At 38.0% G+C, this 25,007-nt stretch overlaps 1 protein-coding gene across 7 annotated transcripts in view; it reads right to left on the minus strand.

Moving 5' to 3' along the window:
- MAP7 (microtubule associated protein 7) overlaps positions 1-25,007 on the minus strand; it is a gene marked incomplete at its 3' end in the record, with an annotated part of 109,582 nt that overhangs the window by 16,837 nt on the left and 67,738 nt on the right. For all 7 annotated transcript variants that reach the window (XM_083856426.1, XM_083856429.1, XM_083856428.1 and 4 more), the window contains exons 4-10: positions 17,428-17,591; positions 16,557-16,668; positions 13,077-13,187; positions 7,239-7,352; positions 3,370-3,494; positions 1,106-1,215; positions 447-727 (exon numbers count right to left, since the gene is read on the minus strand). In XM_083856426.1, the coding sequence (XP_083712552.1) occupies positions 447-727; positions 1,106-1,215; positions 3,370-3,494; positions 7,239-7,352; positions 13,077-13,187; positions 16,557-16,668; positions 17,428-17,591 (1,017 nt within the window). The remainder of the gene's footprint in view (positions 1-446; positions 728-1,105; positions 1,216-3,369; positions 3,495-7,238; positions 7,353-13,076; positions 13,188-16,556; positions 16,669-17,427; positions 17,592-25,007) is intronic.

Raw genomic sequence — 25,007 nt, forward strand, 5'->3', positions numbered from 1 at the left:
TATGGTCCTCTTACAATATTATACATAAGCTAGCAGTGTTACCAGCACAAGTGCACTGTGCCTAGCAGACCTGGACATTCCCACTGCTCACACGACCTTATGTGGTGGCTTCCTGTACCATTAAGTCTTCAGACCATTATTATTCTACTTCAACACTTTCTAAAGAAGCTATGTTGTGATATGGGGGACAAAATTCCTGTCCGAAAGGGCAGAGAAGAGGCTTGTGAAGCCATACTGTGTGAGGCAGCTTGGCGTATTGTTTTGACTTAGAAGCAGGAGGGCTTCAGCCTCTCTACAATTTCCTCAAAATGAACATACATCTGCAGGAGTGTTGTGAAGAATTCAGATTAACCTTTGACAGAAAACTACTGAAAGTTACATCATTTCAGAAAAAGGGAAGGAAAAATGCAAAACATTCCTTAACCTAAAGTAGGATGTCTCCTTACCTTGAGTTAGCTCTGCTTGGACAGTGGGCTGTTCCTGACTTGCAGGTTCCCCAGCACCTGCTGAAGTTCCTTTACTCTCTTCTGTCCTTGCCTCATTGGCCTTTTCAGGCTCCTTTTCTGGTCTTTTCTTCTCACCCTCTGGTTTGATCTCTTTTTTGACTGGCCGGATGTTGCCAGGAGAGGGAGGACGTGTCTGAGCAGAGGAAACTTTGGAGGAACCAGGTGGGGAAGTTATCTGCTTCGGTGTGCCAGGCAAAAAAGGCAAAGACTTTGACGCATGCCTGTGTAATCAAAGAGTGACAATGCTGGTTTCCACCTATATATTACTTCTACAACCACAGCAGTTAAAAATAAAACCATTTCTCTGCTTCTCTATCAAGCAGGACTGCTGGCATAACTGATTTGGTTTCATGCAAAATGCTTCTCTCCAACTCTCCAAATGTGTGAGCGATGAGTCCAGCAAGGAAGAAATCAAGTATTTTCCTGCCCCTTCACCAGAGCAGTAGCAAGATTTTTTTTTTTAAAGAAGGACTGTCTCCTTTTTTTGCAGAGAGAGAACACCTACATCATCAAATAAGTTTGCCCTGTTTCATATTTAATGCATAGAACGATCAGAGTTGCCTATAGCTCATGTCCAGCTAAGCATGTACTTGACTTACCAAACTGGAGAGGGAGCTGATGATCTAGCTTTGAGGCTGGAAGTAAAATGACCTCCTTTAAAGTTGGCTGAGAAGCTGGATGACAAATGGTCCTTTTCTCTTTTGTCAGTCTATAGCTCGGCAAACAAAAAGACAAAGTCAAGCCAGAGTTCACACAGCTAAAGAAAGCAAAGCAAGCTGAGTTAAGGATGAGGAGCTGGGGGGCTGAGAAAAAGCAGTGCTGAGTCAGTGGTTTCTACAGCTTGTTTAACAAGTTCCTTAATATAGCTGTTGTAACCTGACACCATCTTTGTCAGTGGATATGCATTTGAAAAGAATCCTTCTTAATCATTCTCTCCTGTCCTAAGATGTAATGGGCTAATTTGCAGAGGCCTAATTTTGCACAGGCAAAAATATTATCTTTTATAGTTTGATCTTTGCTGATTGTCACAGAGTATGTTCCACTACTTCCCAAAAACACAGGATTTCTTTTGAAGAAAACATAAAACAAACTCCTCCTGCCCTTGGCTCATAGTTGGTCACAATCTTCCTATATAGCACAACATTTTGGGTTCATGCTTACAAGTGAACACCACAGATATCCTCAAAGTTTCCAAATATGGTATGCCAGTCATCCTATTCTTCCTTTTCTTGGATGATTTTACAGCACATACTTTTTGCCATTGGTTCTTGTACATAATAGTGATTTCTTTTTTCCTTCTTTGTTTTTTTAAAAAATAAAATCCTAAGTTGAGAAAATTTCTAATAATACAAACCAGAGCTACAACAGAACTACTGCTTTAAGGCAATATATCAGAATTTAGGCATCTATATACTTCCCATATTTAAGTATAGACATAAACACAACCAGAATAACTGTATATAAACACAACCAGAATAAACGCATTACAATAAACAAGAGTTTTGGCTTTCTAGCAGTAACCCTCTATTGGATCTGCTTTATTAGTACTGAAAGCAGAGCATCAGAAATTTTTTCTTCGTATCAATAAAGTAAAAAGCTGAATTCATACAGAAGCTTGCAGAAACATATAAGATTCTCCACATCATACAGGCTATTGGAAATGGTTCTTACCTCACTAATTTTACATTAACAACAGTTTTATATCACCTCTTCCACCAAAATGTAACAACCTTTCTTCTTTCTAATTTAGAATTAAAAAAAGTCAAATCCCAAACCTCTTGCAATCAGAAAGACTTGAGGAAGAACCCACAGGTCAAGATGCTGCAATGCTTTGTGGACATTCTAGGAAATTTCTCTAGAGATACATGCTAAGGCTATGCCTTCGCTTGAACTTCGGTATACTACCCTCTGCCTGAAAGATAAAGTAATGGCTATGACTCATGGCATTTTGATTAATACTGTTTCCAACAAGATGTCAATAGCAGCACTGCCTCTTGACCTTCTGCACATCAGGCCAAACAAACACCTCTTACACAATGTTTTGCAGAGATGACTTCAACTCTTCTCACACTCTTAATTAACTCAGGTTGTAAAGTACAAGAAAAATATAACTGCTCGGGTTCAGCAGATGAATCTGTACTGCGTCTGACTACATCCCATTGGCTTGGAGCAAAGTCAACATGAGTTTGTTCTACTGTTTTGGTGTTCCTAAAAGCTCAGATCAGCCCTAGTACTGCTACTAAATCATTCAGAATGAACCTGTGGAAAGCCATGCTTATAAACCATGTTCCTAAACAAATTCCTTCCTTCCCAGTGAGGAAAAGTTTACTAGCCTGGTCTCCTAAGAAAATACAGATGAAGTGAGAATACACTGTGCACTTGTGTAGAGAGCCATGTGAGTGCATGCATTCCACCCCTCTTTATTCTAGGGGCTCAGCTGAATTTTCTAGAGGCCTCAGAAGACATCAAATTCTGGAATCTTTGTGAAAACGGCCTGCTGGGAGCAACAAGTTCCTCACTCAGGGGAAAAGTGGACACCATCTTGAGCCTTGACAGGCAGCAAAGAATCCCCTAGATACTGCCTCTGTGCCTTGTGAGAAGCTGAGGCCTCTACTCTGCAAACATGGCTGTTTGGAAAGCATCAGTGTTTTTCCATATGGATTCTTTGGTGTATAACCAGGCTGTGCCACCATGTAACATAGCACGTTTCAGTTAAAATCCAGCCAACTGTGACGCAAACTGGAGAGGGTGGGACAGTGCAGAGGGGAGGAAGCATCCCTGCAGCTATGCCAGTGCTAACAAGCATTGCAGTCAGGTGGTCATGGCACAGGACACGAAGCACACGGGCAGCAGCCAAGCTTACCCCTGCAAGGTGCGTTGTTCTCCGACGTCCAACGGCATCAGTAGAAGCATAAAGTTTTGCTCGTTCTCCTGAATTCCTACAGTTCATGGCCTTGTAGGACAGAGGGCTGAGGGGGTTGCAAGATGCTGAACGGGGACAAACAGGGATAACTACGGTGTTGGTTGGTTTTGTTATTTATTAGTTTTAATTACAGAGTAGCATTGGAGAATTGACAGAGGAAAGCCAGCAGGAACAGAAATGACCGAGAAAGATAGAAAAGAAAGAAGGTATTAATACACAGAGAAATCAAGTCAGAACCATCATTTGACACATTAGCTTGGCCATACATACAGTAAGGATGCAAGTTCAATAGGTGCTCATGCACTTTTCCATTTGTAAGGTAATAATTTCTTTTTAAAAAATTAAGAAGTATGCCATGATACTGGATAGTAGATAGTATTTTCCTGTTAAGATTTTGTACAACTGGTGGTTCTGAAAAAGCAGTAGAAACAATGGCTGGTCTGACAGATTAGCTTAGTACACACATTGAAATGAATTTCAATTACATTCAGAATAGAAAGCAGTCAAATGAAATCAGAATGCCTATGAATTGCATTGGAAGTGAAGAAAAATTAAAGGAGACATACACACAAAGATCCAAACCCATTAACTATACAAAACAGTTTCAATTAGGAAATCAATGAAATCGATGTCTACAGCAAGTGATTTGCTTTTAGAAATTCTTCTTTTTAGGGATATTTTAACCCATCATATTTTTTGATACTTCTAGAATAACAACTCACTTAAAAACATTCTCAACAGCAAACTATTTTGCACATTAAAAAGCAAGCTGACAACAACAAATCAGCTTGGAAATTAGTATTTGAATAACCAGGATGGCAGCTTTTGTTGGTTTGCACAAGCAAAAAGACTATTACCAAATGATCTGACAATAGCAGGTATCAGATTATACACTGCTCTGATTTTATCTTCAAAGAGAACTTTAACTGCAAAATATATCATGGGAAACTTATTGTAGCAAAGTATTCTTGGACTTTCTCTTGATTTAACTGAAGGAGAAGATTGGGAAAAACTATGCTATTACTGCAAAGTTTTGTTTTTCTGCTCCTGTTTGTCTCTTCTGGTCATTTAATTGAGTCGTAGCACAATTATTATCCAGCATGTCACTCGAGGAAAAAAAATAGGGGCTCTATATAGTATCTTTCCTATTCTTTTTCCTATGTCAAAGAAATTTACATCCTCTATTTCCTTAATGAAAAGCCAAACCAAATGTTACCAAACCAATATTTCTTGCCTGTATATCCCTCTCTGAGCACACATGAAAGAATGCAGTTCCACACACAGTTAATTCTTTTAGTCTTACAAAAGCACAGCTGCTGTTACAGGAAGAGCTCATAGACTTAACAGTACTAATGCTGCAAATTCTCCTGCACCAAAAGATTAACATTATGAATAAAGAGCCTCATGTAATTGTTACAGCAACGGCACTAATGCTTGCCTTATAGTTTATAGGGATTTATGTTTAATGAGGAATTATGATTAACTTAAAAACAAGCAAGAAAAAAGAAAACAGGGATTTTAGTTTGTGTGTTTATTTTGGTTGAGGGCATGTAAACCATACAGGAGGCAGTGGCATTGATACCTTAAGTTTTAGCTTTCATATTATCCAGTTTCTGTACTGCATTAGTGTATAACTCTGAACTTCATAAAAAGTGTTAGCAAACTCTCCTCACAGTGTAGTTAGACAAAACAATCCATTCCCACCCCGAGAACCAAGGACATCATTGTGGCTTCAGGCCCAAAAAGTATAAACAACAGTGAATTGAGGAGAGCAATCTGGGAGGATTGGACTTCACAACCTGAAGCTGTAATTGGACAATTAATCCCAATATGTAAATACACCAAAATTTATAAAACTGTGAAAACATGGCCAGGCTCTTGTACTGCCCAAGGTGTATCCTTTGAAAGCCTTTTTAATAAATACCTATTTTATTCCTTCAACACTGTCTAGCCTCTGTTCTAGGTAGTCTCTCAAGGCATCAGCATAATGCTTTACACTACTTAAAATTTTTATGGCCACTGCTCTGTGATTCAATTCCCCTTCTGCATGCTGATTATCTGAAGTTACCACCAAGGATAACAACACAAATATTAGAAGAGAAACAGTTCATTTTCATTTGTGAAGTTGCCAAACAATGCTTTAAGCAGCACTTCCAATGATTCATGGGCTAACAGGATTACATCCATTCAGAGGAGCTTTTTGAAAGCTATTTAAAAAAACACTTTGGTTTCAAAGGATTTATTTAAAAAAAGATCCAGATGTACTCTTATGCTGGATGTCCCTAACAGTTCATTTAAAATTTAAGGACATGAATTCATATTTAACTCAGTTTAGATTTTTTTACATTGCAATTTATATTCACAGCCAAAGGGCAGGGTAATTTTCTAGGGAATAATGGCAGGCTGGGATGAGTGGAGTGCTTAGAGCACAGCTGTGAGCCATTGGCATCACCTGATCATTAATCTCCAGGAAGCATCCTGTATGAAGGGGCTGAAGTTACTGCTCCTTGAGACTAATACTTGGAAAACAACGAGCAGATGGATTATTCTTCTGGTGGTACAGTTCCACTTAGCATAGGGAAAGCATTTCAAGGAATTGCCTTAGACTGAACTTACAAATCAGTCTTTCCTGCTACTTGTAGCCTTTCTCAATATTCCACTGAGTTTAGAGTTGGTTGTGCAGTATAAACAAGGGCAGTTACAAAAAGCTTCATGCTTGCTCCAGGAAGATAACCACTTACATGCTGCCTTCTCAACTATTCCCTAATGAAGAGATGAATTTCCAATATCCTTCTTGGAAGGTAGTATTGGAAATTAATTTTACAAACTATTTTTTTTTTTAGAGTAAAAAAGAATTCTGTGCTTGTTAATTCTACTATTTGCAGAATATCATCCATGTTTTTTCTCCTACAGCACTACCCCTGTGGAAACGTACCACAGCCTAATTAGTTATAAGAGTTCTTAAGTGAAAGCTTCTTTAAAAGTAATCTTAGCAGATCTCTGTTCCTTCTTACCTTCTATGTTCTTTAATTAGAATAAAAATCCTGTCCACATCAGACAAGAAAGGCTTGCCTAGACTTACAATAATATATTGCTGCACGTGCCGAGGGTGCAATGGTAAAGTTCCCAGTGGATGATTATAAAACATCCCATGATAAAAGAAGAGGCAGCTGTCACCTGCCTAAAATACATGATATGCAAGAATGCCCTGGCTGTATTTGGAATACAGTTTTGCCTGGGCCTTCAATTACCATCTAGCGATATCATCACATTTCTGCACATTAATTTTCCCTCAGTAAGTACCATCAGGGAGCTGTTCTGGGGCTGGCAGACAACTTTACAATTATTATAATCTCACAGGTATTAAATGCACAGTAACCAGAGCCTATCTTCATAAAAGTCTAACTTTCTCCACATGGGAAGTACTCTGGGAGGAGCTGAAAGTCCTTTGCAGCAAGCAGCTCACAGCTTTAGCAGTGGATGTGCTAAATCAGCTCTTTCCAACAAGGTGTGCATCTCCCTTAAACAGCCATGGTCAGTGCGATGTTGTTGCCCTGCATGTTTTGTGCCCATTTATTGCATTGATGAAGAGGCAAAAGTAAGAAAGAGGTAGTAGGAGGAAGAGAAAGAGGCATAGAAAACTGTACAGAGAAGCTTTCATGCTGTCATGCACACTAATCATGGACGTTGGAGTTCATTCTGGGATGCTACCATACACTCATAATTAGATCAATGACTTTACAACATCCGGCAGGGAATCTGGAAAAATAAGTGTCTGAGACATGAAGCCCGTGTTCTTATAGGATTACCTGCATCTCCAGACAATGCAGCTGTGCTTTTACTCCGAGCCAGGAACGAGTGTGTGGGCGTCAGGAGCCTGCTAACAATGCTGCTCTCCCATGGGCTGAGCTGAAGGCGGCGAGCTGAACGTGCACCATACAAGCAAGATGTTAGATCAAACATTTCACATATAACCGCATGCTGCAGAGTGTTAGTACTGTTTCCTCACTACTGCATACCATGAAAATCTTGAAAATCCCCACAATAGTTTGGTGGTTTACATTTTATTATTACTCCTTTTTAGCAGAAGAATTCCTGTAGAAATACTTACATCTGAATATTTAATTGGTGTTACTGCCTGTGGCATTACAGCAAATTGTTACCAACTGAATACGGATATTTTACACATCTGCCACATTCCATGCCAGGAATGACAAGATAATTTCCCTACCAGAAGAACAGTTGCCACTCCTAAATATAGATTTCAATGTCTATTCTTCATATGTATATGAGATGTTTGTGTATGAAAGCCTTCCTTCCTAAAAGGTATATAGTCTTCCAGTTACACTAAAACACCTTCCAAAGTCTACCAGCCTACTAGGAAAACCAAAGAAGGTTGCTTACTGCTACACAGACAATTGTGTCAATGAGGTTTTATCAAAGTATTGCAAAAGGGTAGTGCACCTCAACTGCAGATACCAAGCTCAGTAGCTACAGTTGTCTCAGTAATAAGTGAAGCCACAGAAAACAGTAAATATATTTGATCATTAACTCTCTGTCCAAAGATCCTGCTAAGGATCAGTTTCCATGAAGACGAGTAAAAAGAATCAACTTTTCACAGAGTTGCTCTGTTTTGAAAACACACTACATGTTGACCTGGTACTTAGCTTTTCCCAGTGTTGTCCAATACAAACATAGCTTGTCGACATAATCCTTTTGTCTTGTAAAGCTTCTTTACTTCTTTTTTTTTAATACTGATTAAACATTTATTGTGGTGAAGCCAGAAGACTCCTGTAAGTTACTTTCTGTATTGAATTGGGTACTTCCGTGATATTCCAATGTAACAAATTGTTCTATAATTACTATCATAAGCCAAAATATTTTACTAGTTCCCATAGTAGCTCATTATAGTAAGCTTACACTATAGCATTAACCTTGATATTACAAGCAGAATCAGGTCTTCTTATATCTCAGCATTCATTTGCCTTAGTTTAGTGTTTGCGGTAACAAAACTGCAGCTTGAATTTATGAGGCTCAATCTCTATAACATTCATTGAAGTGACTGGCTGTAACAAACGTGACATTCATTTGCATTTTTAAAGGAAGAGATACATCATTTTTAATAGACAAACTCTGAATCTGTCTTTAATCTACTCATTGCTGAGCCCCATGAAAAGAGAGGCTGATCTCAGTCTCCTCCTATGAAAATATAATTGCTTAATCTGCCCTCAGTGCTGTTTTGTACTTCTCAAATTGCTCCCTTAAATTCCACTAATGCAATGAGGGACATTACTATAGAAATATAGGACTCTTAAACACAGCAGGCTCTTTTCATAACTGTGCTTTTACACAATGTACTATTGCTAGAGCTTTTTGTGATTAATGGTTCCATTCTGCAATGGTAGAGATCATACAGACACACAAAATACCCTACAGAGACCTCCATTACAGCACACACATTATCATAAACTTGCAGTTTAACAACGAAGAAATCACAGACCTACCATTAAACTGGATGCAGTAATGGTAGTGTCTTTGCTTCCTTTCATCTCCAGGCACCATGCTCAGTATGATCACTGATTAAAGCTAGTGTTGCAAGACAATAGACTCTTTTTTGTGGTTTCAGGCTTTAGTAGGTGATGCTCACAGGTATGATTGTTGATGAGTTTGGACAACTCTTCTACTGTAGTTTAACATAAAGATCACACAACTTCAGAGGGTGATCTCTGATATTTTAGGCTAGTAAATAAGTACTATATACACCATCCATTTCTTGGAGTTTATCTTTACATGAGAGGTAAATGTCACAGCGTAAATATGGCTCTGTGGGCCAGCTGCAGGCCTTATATCATGTATAAGCCCCCAGAGGTGGAGTAATCTCAAAAGGGCACAGTTAAGAGACTGATGATTTAGAACACCAATGTGTCACCTGCCAAGTCTCACATATCTCATGTCCCTTGCCCTAAAGGTGAGTATGGTTTAATTATCTTTGGCCCTAACTCAAGGGAGATTGTATCCACATCCCCTGTTGGAAGCAACCACATGTCTACAGCATCCAGTTGAAGCACTGAGGCTGTTTGGGAGTGAGCTAGCTGATATGCACAACAGTGAACTAAACCCAAAACCTTCTTCTCCATTTAAGCAACAGTCCTGGTTCAGAGATGTCAAAACAGTTTTAGCCAGGACCTTGGAGTGAGTCTCCCTGATTCTCTACAATGGGTTTAGATCAGAGTTTGTTTAAATACACCTTGGCTTTGTGGGCCAGGGTCATCACATACTGAATTTTCCAAAAGCACAACTCCCTGAAAGCATCACACTTCACACATTCAATACACATTTTAACACATTAGCATCACCATTCACCTAGAACAGACAAACTTTCACCCATTGGGTTCCAACTATAAGAGTATTAATACCTAAACGCATTGAACAGCTTCAGTTTTGTGTCCAAACCACACTGGAGCAAAATTTAATACCAAACGAAGAACATCCCAAAATAATAAGATCAACTTTAAGACAATGAGGTCATGGGGGGTGGGGTTCTTGCTCCTTTTGTTTCTAATGCCTCAGGGTAAGGTTTTCAAGGTTTAGTCTTTCAAACCATCTGACAGACAAGGGGAAGCAGTACTTTTTGTTCTCATGATGTGTTAAGCTATCACTCTAAGGGCTATTTCATAGAACTATAGAATGCTGTGGATTGGAAGGGACCTGAAAGATCATCTAGTTCCAGGTTTCCTCTCATGGACACCTTCCATTAGACCAGGTTGCTCAAAGCCCCATCCAGCCAGACCTTGGGCATTCACAATTTCTATGGGCAACCTCTTCCACCTGCCTCCACCAACCTATCTCAACAGCCTCAGAGAGAGTATTTTCTTTCTAATATCCAATCTAGACCTTTCAGTTTGAAGCAATTACCTCTTGGTCCTATTAATACATTCCTTGTAAAAAATCCTTCCCCAGCTCTCTTGAGGACCACTGTGCTGTCAAGTCTCCCTAGAGCCTTCTCTTCTCCAGTCTGAACAAGCCCAACTCTCTCAGCTTTTATTGCTCCGTTTTCACACAGGAAGCATGTTTACAAGAGTAAATGTGACAGGCTTTTACAAGAGTGATAGGCTTGCTGGTACAAGGAAGTACCAGTACCCCCAGCCACAAGCAGGTTATTTTTAACAGATGAAAGATCTTTATAATCTAACTTGTAACTAAACACACAAAGTTGCAGGGAGCTGGCAAAAGTAAATTGGTTACAATCATCTGTATTTGTCTTCAGGATATACAGCTTGAATATTGGAAAGTTGTCTTAGCAGCAGCAGAATAATTTGCGAGTAAGCAAACAGCAGCATTTGATTAGTTGTAGGAACAGACGGGAGGCAGGGATTTAACAGGCCTTCTGATGAGCACCACGAAGGAGACTCTCATTGATAAATGTGGTGTTTGCTAATACACATACACAATATGGTGAGGAGTAGATAGGGAGAAACTGCTCTTTCTACAGGAAACAATACTGAAGCCCCTGAATATCTTCTATGAAAATGGTGATGCAGTGATTGAGACCATCATCTCCTTGAAAGAAAAATCACTGCAGAGAAGGGGAGGAAAACAACTAGGGTGCAAGTTTTGCAAAACTTAAAGTATGTAACTCATACCTCATTAAAAATATTATCCCCTTGCCAAGCTCTCCCTAAAGAGCACAACTGCCAAAATCTGTTGGTCAACAGCAGTTTTCTCCAGCTAAATATGTGTTCATGTTACAGTTTCAACTATTCACTAACTACAGTAACATAAAAGCATAATGAGAAGCCTGTTCTAGCTGCTCAATTACACAACTGTGATATAGCAATACAATGCTTGAAATGGCATTAACCAGTCTTTTAGCCAATTAGTTAATGAAAACTTCTGTCTTTTGCTGCACAAAAAGAAAAAAAAATGTCCTTCAAATGATAAAAAGGAGCTGTGCTGCACAACAGATGACAAGTTCTTGTTGACAGCTATAAGCCACTTAGTAGGTAAGCTCATCATCCTTATCTCCAGCTCACTGTTGTGCAGGTGGGAGTCTGTATTACAGACAAAGTGTAATTGGGTGCCCTCTGGAAGGTGAAATGGGGAGCAGGCTGTCACAGCCTTCCTTTAAGCACCTGCCTTAAGAGTTTGAGGCCACTGGAGAGACTAATGGCACTTCTCCAGATACATGGCCCAACTAGATTTAGGTATCTCACTTTGCATGAGAAAAAGCATTTGGATTTACTTTCTGACTTGGAGTCTGCAAAAGTCACAAGAGATTCCTAAAAGGTTCTTCTGCTGTTTTAGTAAAAATGCCAAGCAAATAATGCCTCAGCGTTTTGACAAATGGCCATAACTTCCATGTTCCTTTTCTTTCCCTATCACTAAATTGCCTGGTATTCAGTTTAACGTCTCCTGAACTTGAAATGGGTGGCAGAAGCTAAAACACTGTGTTACAGTCCATAAGAAACTATCCTTCATACTTAATGCCTGCTGCTATTCACCTGCCCACATCACCAAGATTCTTCCTCAAAAAAACAACCCCTGACAAAGAACAGCAACCATTTGAAAAAAATATACACACCTGAAAAGCTAATAAAGATAAAACTGACTGGATCTCAACATTAAATGCAAGAAATGACTGGTGATTAGAAATAAATTATTTCCTAATGTAATACTGTATTTTTCACAAGTTACCAGACTGTATAACTAGGTTAGCCCACTAGGATGAACATGGCTCATCAAATCAACCATACACACGTTCACACAAACTTGGTATTTAGTTAAGACACAAAAATAATGACATCGACCAGACAAAACAACTAAAAATCCATTTTAAAAATTGGGTTTAAAAACAATTTTATGGATTGAAATGGGACAGAACTCATTCTCAGTAGAGGACAAAAAAGTACTTTACTGTAAAGCTCTTTGCACAAGTTACACAAGAGACATTCTTTTATAAAACTTTTAAGCTCAATGCTTCAATCTCCTAAGTCCTCAGAACAGAGGCAGCAATTCAGCTATGTTAATTTTTAAAAGCTTGATGGTTTATCATTTTTCAGACTTGTAAACACCAAAGATGTACACTGAAATGAAGCAATCTTTGGGAAATAACTGGACACAAAAAGTCGATAAACAGACAATATGGAAAACATCCACACCTCTTTCATAAAAATAACTGGAAATGGTAATAAAATAACCAGAAATTGTAATAAAGTAACTGCTTGAAAGCTTCATGCAACATGTTCCTAGACATTCAACAGCTATAACCAAAAAAGAAAAGAAAACAAAATAATGACAAAAGGGTCTAATGCAAATAAAAGGTCACACATGATTGCATGCACTATGGAGTGATGTATTCTTTCAATAGTTGTACCTCATTTACTAAAAACCTGACAGAAGCACTGCTTTTATCATTTGCTAAAGCAGAATTGTTTAGTTAAGTTCTCTTGTTTTAAAAAACAAGAATTATTTGTTCTCACAGGAAAAAATGTTCAACCATTTACTTGTCACATTTGAAGTCTTTCCACTAACACTTAGATTAAGTACAGAAAATGACTTCAGAAGCTTGTTTCATGTGCAAAGTAATACATCAGTATAGAACATTCTTTCTTGCTGCTCTTTTAATGCTTTTTTCTTCAAAACTGTACCTCTGTCTGGAGAATTTAGTAATGTTGCAGATGAGGAGGAGAGCCGCTTGTTTATGACTGGATCAACATGTTTCGAAAGGTTCATTGTTGAAACAGACCGCCTGTCTCGATCTAAAACAAATGGAGATAATGCTAATTGACAGCCCACATGCAATAGTGCAAGTTCCTAGCTCACTAGTGGGAGGAGGAAAACAGGACTAGGTCACTCCTGCTCTACCACAAGGACTTCCAAAATAGAATGGATTTCTCAGCAGACGTTGTACAGGTGACTCAAAGACTAGGCACAACACAGTTTAAGCTCCAAAAGTATAAAATATTCTGTTCATTATCACTCAGTGGGTTGGAATCTAAGGACTTTCAATATTGTCAGAAAATCTTTGCTCATGACTTAAAACAGAAAGCTTCAAGGAAGGACCAAGATGCTTGGAAATGCAAATTTATTCACTAAGAAACCACACTGGCATCTGAATAAAAGGTGACAGGACACTGTTACTAGGCAGATGGTCAATATTGTGACAATGCCATGCTGAAAGATTAAGGGAAGACTAGTGCACAAAGGAAGTGAGGGCAAGCACAAAAGAAATCAAAAGAAATTAAAAGATTTAGTTAAAAATCCCACAGTTATGTATAAGTGCTAAACCACCCACCATAGAGTTATTTTCAGCATGCTGAAAATCCAGCTCAGCACACACCTTCAGCAGATATAAAAAATCAGCCTCTGCAGAAAGTACTTGTAATGCACCTACTTGGCACATATAACATGAAAAATGTATAATTTGGTTTTAGTTTCTCTACATTTTAGAGTGGTATTACATCAATTGCACAACTGCTGCAGTGAGCACCTGCACCCTGCTGAGGGGGTGATGGTTACTTCAATAACAGAGACAGCACACACTTTGTGCATATGTGTCACAGGAAGTTGCTGTGTCCTTTCTTTTCTCTCTCTCTCAAAAATAGAAAAAAAACCCCAAAACAAAACAATAAAAAACCCAAACAAAAAGAGCTCCAAGCTCCATGCATTGACTACACATTCCCCATGACAAATTTCCATTTGAAAATCTGACATCTAAAAGACGCTGTGAGAATCAATTCTGCTTTTGCTTACGTTTTAGCATGTACTGAACCTCAGCACTACTCAGCAAAGCACTCAACCATGCTGAAATGCAATGAGGCTTGAGCATATGCTTTAACTGCTCTGCTGATTCATATTCTGTGTGTGCAAAAATGTGTCTGTACACTGTTTTCAAAGCAGATACAAACTCAGGACAATGACAGCATTAAGGATGCTGCTGCTGAAATATTATTTGCCATTGTTTATTTATGGCAAGTATATTAACCTGTTCTGCCCCTATAGATTAAATTATACTCACTGTATACTAAAAAATTCATACAAGTAGAGTATATAAAAAATACCTTAACTCTCCTCAGATGTATGAACAATATAGGATTCATTAAAACTGGTTGGACTGAAGAAAGATTCTCCCTACCCCATGTGATGATTTGCTAACTTTAATGTTAGAATGACTTGGTGAGGGCATAGAACTGGCAGACTGAATACTGGAAGAGAAATAGAACTCAGAAATAGGTTTTAAAAAGGAGAAATCAAAATGTTATAGCTAAGAACAAGACCTCTGTAGGCTGGCAAGATGACCCCACATTGATCTCTGGGGAATACTGAAGAATGCCCTGTGCAAGTCACTACTGAAGGCACGACACTCAGGCTTCCTAAGAACAGAACAATATTTGTGGGAATAGGATGGGGATTTTGATCTCGTGTCTAATTTGCTACTGAGAAATGATACAGTATCAGTACAGCCATAAAGCTTCTACATCTGGCAGAAAGGATGTAGTGCATAAACTGGCTTTCTGAAGATGACAAATGACAATATTGAAAATCACCTCTGCTGTTAGGCATGACAACATTTCTCAATGTTGTCATGAGATGTTGTGTCAATGTTGTGTCAATGAACCTTATTTAAATGAATGACATTCAGCATAAGGATTTGCATACAAGTGTTGGCAATATGAATCCTATAAATGTAGAATAGGCCAAATGCAATCCATTGCCTGGAAAATTGCTGCTTTCTTTATCAAAAAAAAAAAAAAAAAAAAAAAAAAAAAAAAAAGGAATTAAAATACCCATGAGCAATGGAACAGCCAACGCAGCTGGTTATGTCTGTGTTCATGTGCAAAATAACTGTAAATCCTATGTGCAGTGTGCCAAAAGGATTTTTGAAAATAACAAAATATTCAAATTTGCGCTCCTTGAATTCCAGTAGATAGAATATTATGCTTCATTTCAGTGAATTGTGCCAAATCTTTAGAGTCAGCCAGCAGTAACTCTCCACCATAAAAATAAATAATAATGAAAAATCTGGTACTAACAACAGCTCTAATCTATCAGCATGGTGTTAAGCATGCATTGCAACTACATGAGGGTGGTTTAGTTACTGATGATCTCACTTCCTGAGAACTAGCTATAGGTAAAGGAATAACAAACCACAGCATTATGTACCAGGTTTTCTAGCACCACCCAGAGATTTGAAGTGGTGCTCCAGGCCTGCTAAATCGAGAAAGGTGAATGATGATTCAAAAAAATAACCTAGGGACAGAATGCAAGACAATGATTTTTCACAGAAAATAAAACGAAAATCAAATAAGTTATAGAAAGTTAAGCAAAAAAGTAACCTTTTATGAAAAATAACTGCTTATTGAAATGATATATGACAAAGATTTCAGAGAATTTTTTTTCTCAACTTTTTTTTTTCCTCCCCTGATGGGAGGTTAGACACATTGAAATTAGAATAGAAAGAAACTAACTGTAAGTATCACTTTCTGTTAAAAGAAGTAAAGGAAAAGTTCTGTTTTGGGGGCTTGACTCATATTGAACAGGGCATATACACATTAATGACTGGCAGAGTAGTTAGAGAAGATAACTGGGGAAAAAAAGCATATAGCTAAACTTAAACTTAATTTGCCAATCTTTAGGGGAAGAAAAGAGCCTTCTATTTCCCCAAATTTCAATACAAGGCTCATATCACTTATTACAAAGAACAGTTTTTCTTCCTTGTGTCTACTTTAATCTCAGTATTTGGTCATTTCCACCAGACCTACTTCTGGAGGCACAAAGCCAGCATTTGCCACAGTAGCTCATATCACGACACTGACACAAGCACAAGCACACCCACATATACACACACCAACAACAGCAAAGCAGCAGAAGCAAGAAGCTGTAGCAAGATAGTTACAGAATAAGTCAACTCCCAAAACAAGGTCTAACTTTTGTTCATATTTTTTTCTCCTCAATACCTTTTTGCTACACAAAAATGTCACAAACATGCCACTGCTAGCAATAATACGACCAAGAGCAAAGAATTCAAACTAATATACATTGAATTGTCCTTCCTTTCAAAAGAAGAAAAGTGAATTCCAGTTGACTGGTGGGGAAGGGAAACAAGCAAAGCGTGCCTCCCTCTTTACCTGTGTTGTTAATGCGGTTGTGCAGGGCTCCTCCCCAGGACCACCTGTTTTGCCTTTGTTTTGGCTTCTGGCTTCTTTCAATTGTGCGACGTACAACAGCTTCATGTCGTTCCTCGAGTACAACAGGATAATACATTTGGATACTACTGGGTTTTTCACTTTATTTTCTCATCAAACCCTGCAACCCTCCATACACATGGACAAAACCAAGTAGGCATCTCACAACTCTGTTTAAGCTTAAGTGCTGTCTACCAAGACACACAGACTAGAACAAAATTAAGCAGCAAATAAACCATAAATAAGTTAGAATGTTAACTGAAATTAACTTCTGAAAAGGTAAGATCTGTTTAAGTGGCCCTGCCACTACACAAACACATCCTAGTGCTACTTCCCATCTACTAAATACCAGAAGAGTGGGAGAGACAGGATGAGGTGACTCTCTGGGAGAGACACCCAGAAGGATGAGGTGACTTACACAGGATCACACTGCACGTACTCCCCAGTTTAACTGAGACATATCAACCAAGAGCAACTTTCATTACACATTCACTTTTGAAAAGGTTTTCTTATATTTAACTATCCTTAAACTGAATGGTTAAGAATTAACAGATAACCTGATCCAATTTGTTTTTCTGCATGAGTTTGAGCAGCACCATATACAGTAATCCAGGCATGCTCAACTTCACTGCATTTGATTCATAACAGAAGCAGTACCTGGGCAAATAAGGGTTAAAATCCTTCCACACACTCCATCATACTGACCACGGCTCATGTGGCATTCTTTACATCAGCTCTTGGAGGAAAAAGGTTGATAGTGCTGTATCTCATGGCAAGAGAAGTTGAAAAGTGTTACCATGACATTCATTCTTACCTTCTCTTCTTCTAATTTCTGCCTTCGCTTTTCCTCCACGGCAGCTCGCCTTCTCTCTTCCTTTAGTCTTTGCTCTTCCAGCTTCTTTCTGCGTTCCTCTAGGTGTTTTTCATAATGTTGCCGTGCTCTCTCTTCCCTTTCTAACCAGACAGATTCTCTTGCAGCTGTGAGAAAAATGATAAATAAAAGTATTAACTTGCTTTATGCAATGAAATCTTCAATACATTTTGAATAACCAAGGTCAATGGAAAACCTTTTGAACTCTCTTTCTTCAGACATACATAATATCCTCATCTCTCCTCATGTATTAAAATGTACCGTGGCCACACACAGATATTATTTAATTTCAAAATTATGAAATACGAATAGTTATTTGAGCATACAGTTTCTTCACAGAAGAAAGGATTTTTTGCTAGCTTAAAATGCCTAAATACAGAAGTCAGATGTATGTGGACAAACGTCCATTATACAAACCACGATAATTCTCTGTAATATTTTACTGAAAAAAAGAGAATAAAAAGAGAGGTAAAACGATCGTAACTTTCCGCTTTATTGATCAATACAGATCTCTTATGATAGAAGTGGCTGGGATGAGAATTCTAGCATCTGGACCAACAGAGAGAAGTTACCCACTAAAGAAGTCTAAAGGTAAATGTTAATCTGTCCCATAATTCCACTTATGCACAGCTTCAAGCAACGTTTCAGAAGCTAATCCAGACAAATTAAGAAGCTCCACACAAGACCAATTTTTCTCCCTGTCAGGGCCTGAATTTTCATGAATTTTGTAGAAGGCAGGCTCAGACTCCAATCCACATGAAACCATTGATGCAGGATATTCTGGATTTCTCCCCACTGGTGCCTTGAAAACGTTGGGAGCTAGAGTGGGACTAGATGGTTCCCTTATGCAACATTGTATGTGTGCAGTCTAAGTTAGTGCTACCATCATCACACAGGAAATGCTCTAGACTCTTACAGTATCCTTTCACCACAGTGGTACATAAATGAATTAAAAAACCCCAAAACCCAACCATAGCAAACCAGTCTACCACAAAAAAAAAACCAAAAAACCCAGAACCCAGCACACACACCCTGTTACCTAGACCCTGAACACACTAAGCCACCCAAACGATGTAGTTGTTCAAAACTGGAACTCAATCAAACTGTTTTGCAGAAGTTGTGAAAAATCAACTCTCTTCGAAAGAGCTAAGAGCATCCAAGAAGCATAATTGCATATATCTCACAAAAATCCAGCTAGCTGTAGCATGTCAGCTTTTAACAAATAGTCACTTATATACAGACTCTAATGATCATATCAAGTCAAGCTGCTGCTGTGGGCCACAAGACTTCCACAGATCCTGTGATGAGCTGGCTCTTTTGTGCCTGGAATCTTCTTACAATGGCAACCCAGCACAAAAAAAAAGCTCTTTGGTGGTCTACTGAAAATCAATAAATTAAGAAAAGCAAAAAAAAAACCCTATCATCCAACAGCTTTCTTAACTAATGTCACTGGAATGTTAATTTGCCCATAAAAGACATGGAGATTATTTGTTCTTTTTGTTATTAATGTAAATGGCTAGACTTTCTTGAGGCACTGTTTATGGTGATTTCCATAGGTTTCAATCTGTCATATTGTTTAGGAAAAGTAATGAAAATAGGACATTTGAGCTTTAAGGACTAAATTCAAGAAGAGAAAGGATGAAAAGATATTTATGTACATTCTTAGTGCTGGTAAGACAATCAGAATGCTGGATCTCTGAACAGGACACTTATCTTCAGCTTTCTGCTTCTCCAGGAAGGGGTGATAAAAATCACACTTTTGTGATAGAGCAAGACAGCTCAATAACAGAAACACTCATTAGTGATGGATTAAGCCAAGCAAATGGAAGTGTTCAGCTGGAATAAGTTTTAACAAAAATAATAGATCTGATTCAAAACAAATACAAAAGCTCCATCTTTCCAATACCTTTAGGCTACAGGCAAAAGACAGCAGAAAATATGTGCCCATCTGCTAACATAAGGAATTTTACTAATTTTATGCTTGGACCAAGTATTTAACAAGCACATGAAAGTATGATTTATGATACGTCTGTTTGCTGAAAAAAGTGTAGTATCTATTTTTATGAATTTAACGTTTTTCATAAATAGAGATTTACTCTTAACTACTTTGAATTTTTTTTTCAAGTATCAATTCCTGCATTTTATCTTATTAGAGAATCAAAGGAGAACATCTGCTTTGTTTTCAGTTCTTCCTATTTGCACTACTGACATTCTTCTGTGAACCTAAGAGCCCAGTTTTTGTCATCTATAAGGTAGGTATATACAGTGACATAAGTTAGTGAAAGCTTAAATTCCATAGGAAAATTTACATTAAAGCTAGAAAGTACAAACAAAAGTCACAGCCTGATCCATTTTCTATTCCATTCCTTAGTACAATCAATACATTTGAACCCAGCCACATGATACAAGGACACAAAATTAGAGCGTAAAAACAAGATTTAGAAATTGAGCCCTAGACGTGCTGTTGAATACCTTCTTGTTTGCAAACTAGTAATGCTACATTAGATTACAAAGCAATATAATTAAGGCTGTATTTCTGACACTTCTGAAGTGAACAACAGAGCAAGAGAAAACAAGGTCAATCAAGAAAGAGACGCTCCAATATTAAGAGACACATAGGACTTGAAACCAATTAATTTTACACTGGAATTAACTAATGTAATGTGGAAGATGTTAGTGACAAACCATGTGTGTTTCTTTCCTGGAAATAATTTTGTAGTTTCCTTCCCCAACCACACACACAGAGAACCATTCTTTGCAGGGGTTTTAGGCTGTGAGGGAAGGAGGAGCATGCACTAAGTGTCAAAGCCTTTATTTTCTGTTGATCTATGTGAAGCAAGGAATGTCCCCCCAGATTCTCTTTTTCTGTTCCTTCTGCTGTCTCTTCACTTCAGTCCTTTTTCTTCTGGTTTATTGCCTATACAAAGGCAGGTCAGTTAGCACCATGCTTTCTCAGTCTGCCTTTTGAACCCACCTCAGATGGACAGCTCACCTGAGACAAAATCCTACAGTTTTTGCCACACTTTCCAGCCTTTATCTTTTCTAACATTACAACACAGAGCTCAACAGTAGCTTTCTCCTCTGACCGATCTTTCACCTTTGCTCACTGCCAGCTCTGCACTGAGGCTGTCATTGCCCCCTTGCTGCATTAGCAGTAAAATGGATTGGTGATGCTTTAACCATACCTAAAAATGGGGACATTACACAGAAGTGGCTGACTGAACAAATTAGAAGGTGAACTTCAGAGCTGTAATTAAAGGTGAAGTTAATGTGAGATTCTCTCAGCCAGCCTTTCCCCAGTAACCATGCTCTGAGGGACATTTCTCAGAGAAATTTTAAACTAGTCTTCCTTAAAAATTGTTTTCACATCTTCTAAACCCTTTTGACATTCAAATTCACCAAGGAGATCTCAAAATTATTCATATGCTAGGGTCAATGATACCCAGTTTCTGTGGGGCTTCTTTCTGTTGGATAAAGTTCTGCCCCCAAATGCCAGGGAAGAAAATAGACCAGAAGAAATTTACTCATAGAAAAAAAAAAAATGTAGTTTTTATTAATGTTATTATTTTGTCAATGATTGCTTTCAAATGGGAGAGGAATCTGCATGATAATATGATCTTTAAAATACTACTTTAATGGTTATGCATTGAAAGTATTAAGAATTTAATGAATTTAGCCAACTTGAAACTCAGACATATTCTAAGAGCTAAGATAAATCATTCTTCATTTAAGGAAGTGTGTGCTAAGTCAAAAAGCAGTATTACCATCTTTTGTTCCCAATGCCAGAAACTAAATGAAACATGTGTCGTTGTCAGGATCATAATTCTGATTTTTAAAAGATCAGTCTTCAAGCAGGATTAATGTAGATAAAACATGCACAGAAGTGAAACAGTTTTCTCAAGAATCAGAGACCAAAATACTGCTAAATAATAACAAGAAAATTCTTCCTCTTTGCTAGGTCATTACCTAAGGTTACCAGAATGAAATCAAGTTTAAAACCTCAGTTATTTTTCCTGTTAAAAAACACATTTTGATTTTTGATTTTTTCTTTCCAGTTAGGGAGGAGTCTATGCTCTGGAACCAAAGACTAACAGTCATGGAGCAACTTTCACCTCTACTACTAAACTTCTACCCTCCAAAATGGTGACAGCACTTGACCAGCACATGCAGAAAAGCCCATGGACCTTCCCTGTAAGGGAATCAACAAGCAGACAGCTAGTTAGCTGGAACCAACACCCTGCCAGGATCCATCATAACAGCTTTGTAGCAAGAACAATTAAGTTTCAGCACCAGGGAATGCTCTTCAGCACTGTTAATTTGACAGTACAGATGCAATCAGTATGGCAGATAAGGGTAAAGTCCACGTGATGAAAACCCAGCAGTTTTCAGTAACATTTTCCAGTTTGACCAGGCCATCCACCACGGTTGCCTTCATAAACAAGTCAGTTCCAATATGTCAGTGTCTCAGCATCCAGTGCCAGAACACAGCTGCTCAGCCTGACACATGTAAAGTGCCAAGCTGGGGCCAGAGTGTGATGGCTCCCTTCCCTCAGGTCTCTGGGAACAGACCCATTTGACAGCTACCACCTTCACCTACCACTGCCTCTCTTGGGATTTCTGTCTTGCACAGTCCAAGAGGGTTAGTCTCACATAGAGAGATCTGAGAGATGTTAACTTTTATGCATAAATGCTGTGGGAAGGAGCACTAGTGGAAAGAACACAAAAATGAAAACATGGTTACTACAGAGCAAATGACAACATTGGAAGCGTTACTTAGAAAATCAAGTAAGATCACCTTAATAATCCTTTAAAGGTCTGATGTGCATATCAACAATACACACATTCCCAAATGGTTGGGAGAATAAAAAGATTGAGGCAAAAAATACCCCCTGAAATTGATACAACTTTAGTCATGCAAAATGAACTGCACAGAAAACAGTCAAAGATTTCATATTCTACAATTGTTGGGATGGCATTTCAAAAGCAATGCCTTTTCTACAGTGAAGGAACTAAAACAATCATTCCTTCTTGATGGAGTGATTTGCTGATTGTGTCCCTGTGTATCTTCTACGTTATCTAAAAAAGGGTCCAAAACAAAACATAAATATACTAAAGGTAAAAGGGGCATTTTTTGTAGAAGCTTCTTCAATCTTTTCAATTAGGTGGCTCAACATGATCCTCAAGAAACTGCAGATACCGACAGTCCCAGCACATATATTCTATATACATCCAAACAACAAAAATGACAGCATTTCCTATACTCTAAACTCTCATTAAAAACAAGACTTAGACACCCAAGTGTGCTAAGTAGGATAAGACTGCTAAAATACTATTTCCAGGTGCAAGCAAATCCGCAAGAGTTCAGAGCACACACCAACCCACTCACCCAACCCACCAAGGAAAGTCAAATCTCTCACAGCACAGTGGAACTTGAAAAGAATTTAAACTTGAAAGTAAAAAAAGGGAGAAAGAAAGAAGGTCTTAAATGAACTCTCCTTTAACATCAGAATATTGCCCCAATAAAGAAACATAATCCTTATTAAACCAGTACTCCACATGTTCTTAACAGAAAGGTCAAACAACTTAATTTTCCTGTAAAGACTGATAACATGACTTCCAGGAGTTCAAGTTGCTGAAAGTACAAAACAAAATTACTACCAGCTCTACACCTAGAGAACTGAAAACTGTCCTTTCCGTTTTTTAAGTGCAAAGAATAATTTTACTTGAGGTATGACTGAAATTCTCAACTTCTGTTTAAATAGAAGTCTTTGCTAAACCTGACAGATCCCCTGAATCAGAAGGAAAGGAATTAAGTTTAAATCCAACCTAATTCTATCGAAAAAAAAATAAATTCCTTCCTTCAGTTGCTTTATTGTTGCATGGCTGATGTCCCAGTATTAACAAAATCCAACTCTAATTTTTAGCAAGACAAATTTACGTAACAATATTATACAACTTAATGGTTAAAGGAGACAGCTTAGGAATTTCTCTGCTGTGGTTCACACGACATGAGTGACTGCTTATCTATGTTCTGCACTGAAAAAAAAAAAGAAAATAAAGTTGTATGCTGTGGTAAAAATCATTGCTTTGCTGTACTGGAAGACAAATCTCAAGAGATAGCTCCTAAATCATAGCAGACAATATACAGATGAAACTACAACACGACTTTCAATTTTCTTGTTAGTCCAAAATAATTCTTCAAGCAAGAACACACAATACACTCATACATCACAGAGGCATGCAGATCTCTCCCTCTTGGAAATGAAGGATTTCCATGTCAACTTACAATAACTCCTGATGTTGCTTTTAAAACATGTTACACAAAATAACACATTTTTCAACAGAAGTCATGTCCTTCTGGTAACAAATACTCATTTATCAATAGCTAGAAAATCCAGACTTGAGTTAAATTCAAGGAAAGCCTCTTTCTCTGCCTTTCAGTAAAGCATTGTTATTATACAAGGATGAAACCTGAGGAAAAATCAAATTCAACACATGGAACCATCATCTGAAAAAAATTAATTAAAACGGGCCAGTAGCATCCATTTGCCCCAAAACCTGAAGAAACTAAGTCTACACATACCATCAACCTCAACTCAAGGAGCAGCTTTTTGGGGATTATCAAGCATCCTGTCATGTTACCCCTTGAGCAATCCAAAACTAAAGCTTTCCTTCTCCCCTCCAAAACAATCCTAGTGATTCATGCATGGCTACTGCAATGTTATAAGGTGCTGTAAAGAAGGGAGGATACAAATGCTATCAAGACCTAGGTGACAAATAATCATGGCTCTCCAGGTTAGAAAAAGCAGCATAATTCTGGCTGGAGTTATAGTTCAATAAACTTCCAGAAGTTAGAAATAAAGAACTTCTGTTTCTCAAGTCCTAAGGACAACTCAGCATTGAAAGAAATCAGAGTAAACATATAAAAAAAGAGGAAATACTTGTATTTCCTGACCTCCCAATTACTACAGAACTTTGTGGCAGTCAAACATATAAGCATTGTTCAGAAAGCCACCACTTTGGCTTCACATAATTCCTAATTCTCTCAGCACTATATTCAGTATACTGCCCATCAATAGTCACTTTTTAAATAGCTTCACTGTTCACTTGAACTGTATTATATATATGCAGGCGCAGGTGACATAAGATACTGAGCACACCTCTTTGACACCTACTAAAGGTTTGACCTGAAAAAAAAAATTACATAAAGTTTACATTAAAAAATTCAAACCATACACTGGCAACATATTCTGCAATTCTATTTTATGGTATTCAGTATTTTAATCTGAATTGGTAAAACATTCTAAAACTTCAAAATTCCTTTTACATCAATGAACCTCCCTTGCATGATTTCAGATTTAAACCTACTTTTCATTCACATTCATAGAACAGATGAGAGATATAGTACTGATGAACTAAGAGATCTACTTTAAGATATGATAGTACATCTAAAATGACACTATTGCATATCTAGCACTATCATTTTGCTGACTGCCCCTAAAAGTAAACTGGCCATAACACTG

The sequence above is a fragment of the Zosterops lateralis genome (genome assembly GCF_965231275.1).
Source record: "Zosterops lateralis genome assembly, chromosome: 3".
Classification (NCBI taxonomy): domain Eukaryota; kingdom Metazoa; phylum Chordata; class Aves; order Passeriformes; family Zosteropidae; genus Zosterops; species Zosterops lateralis.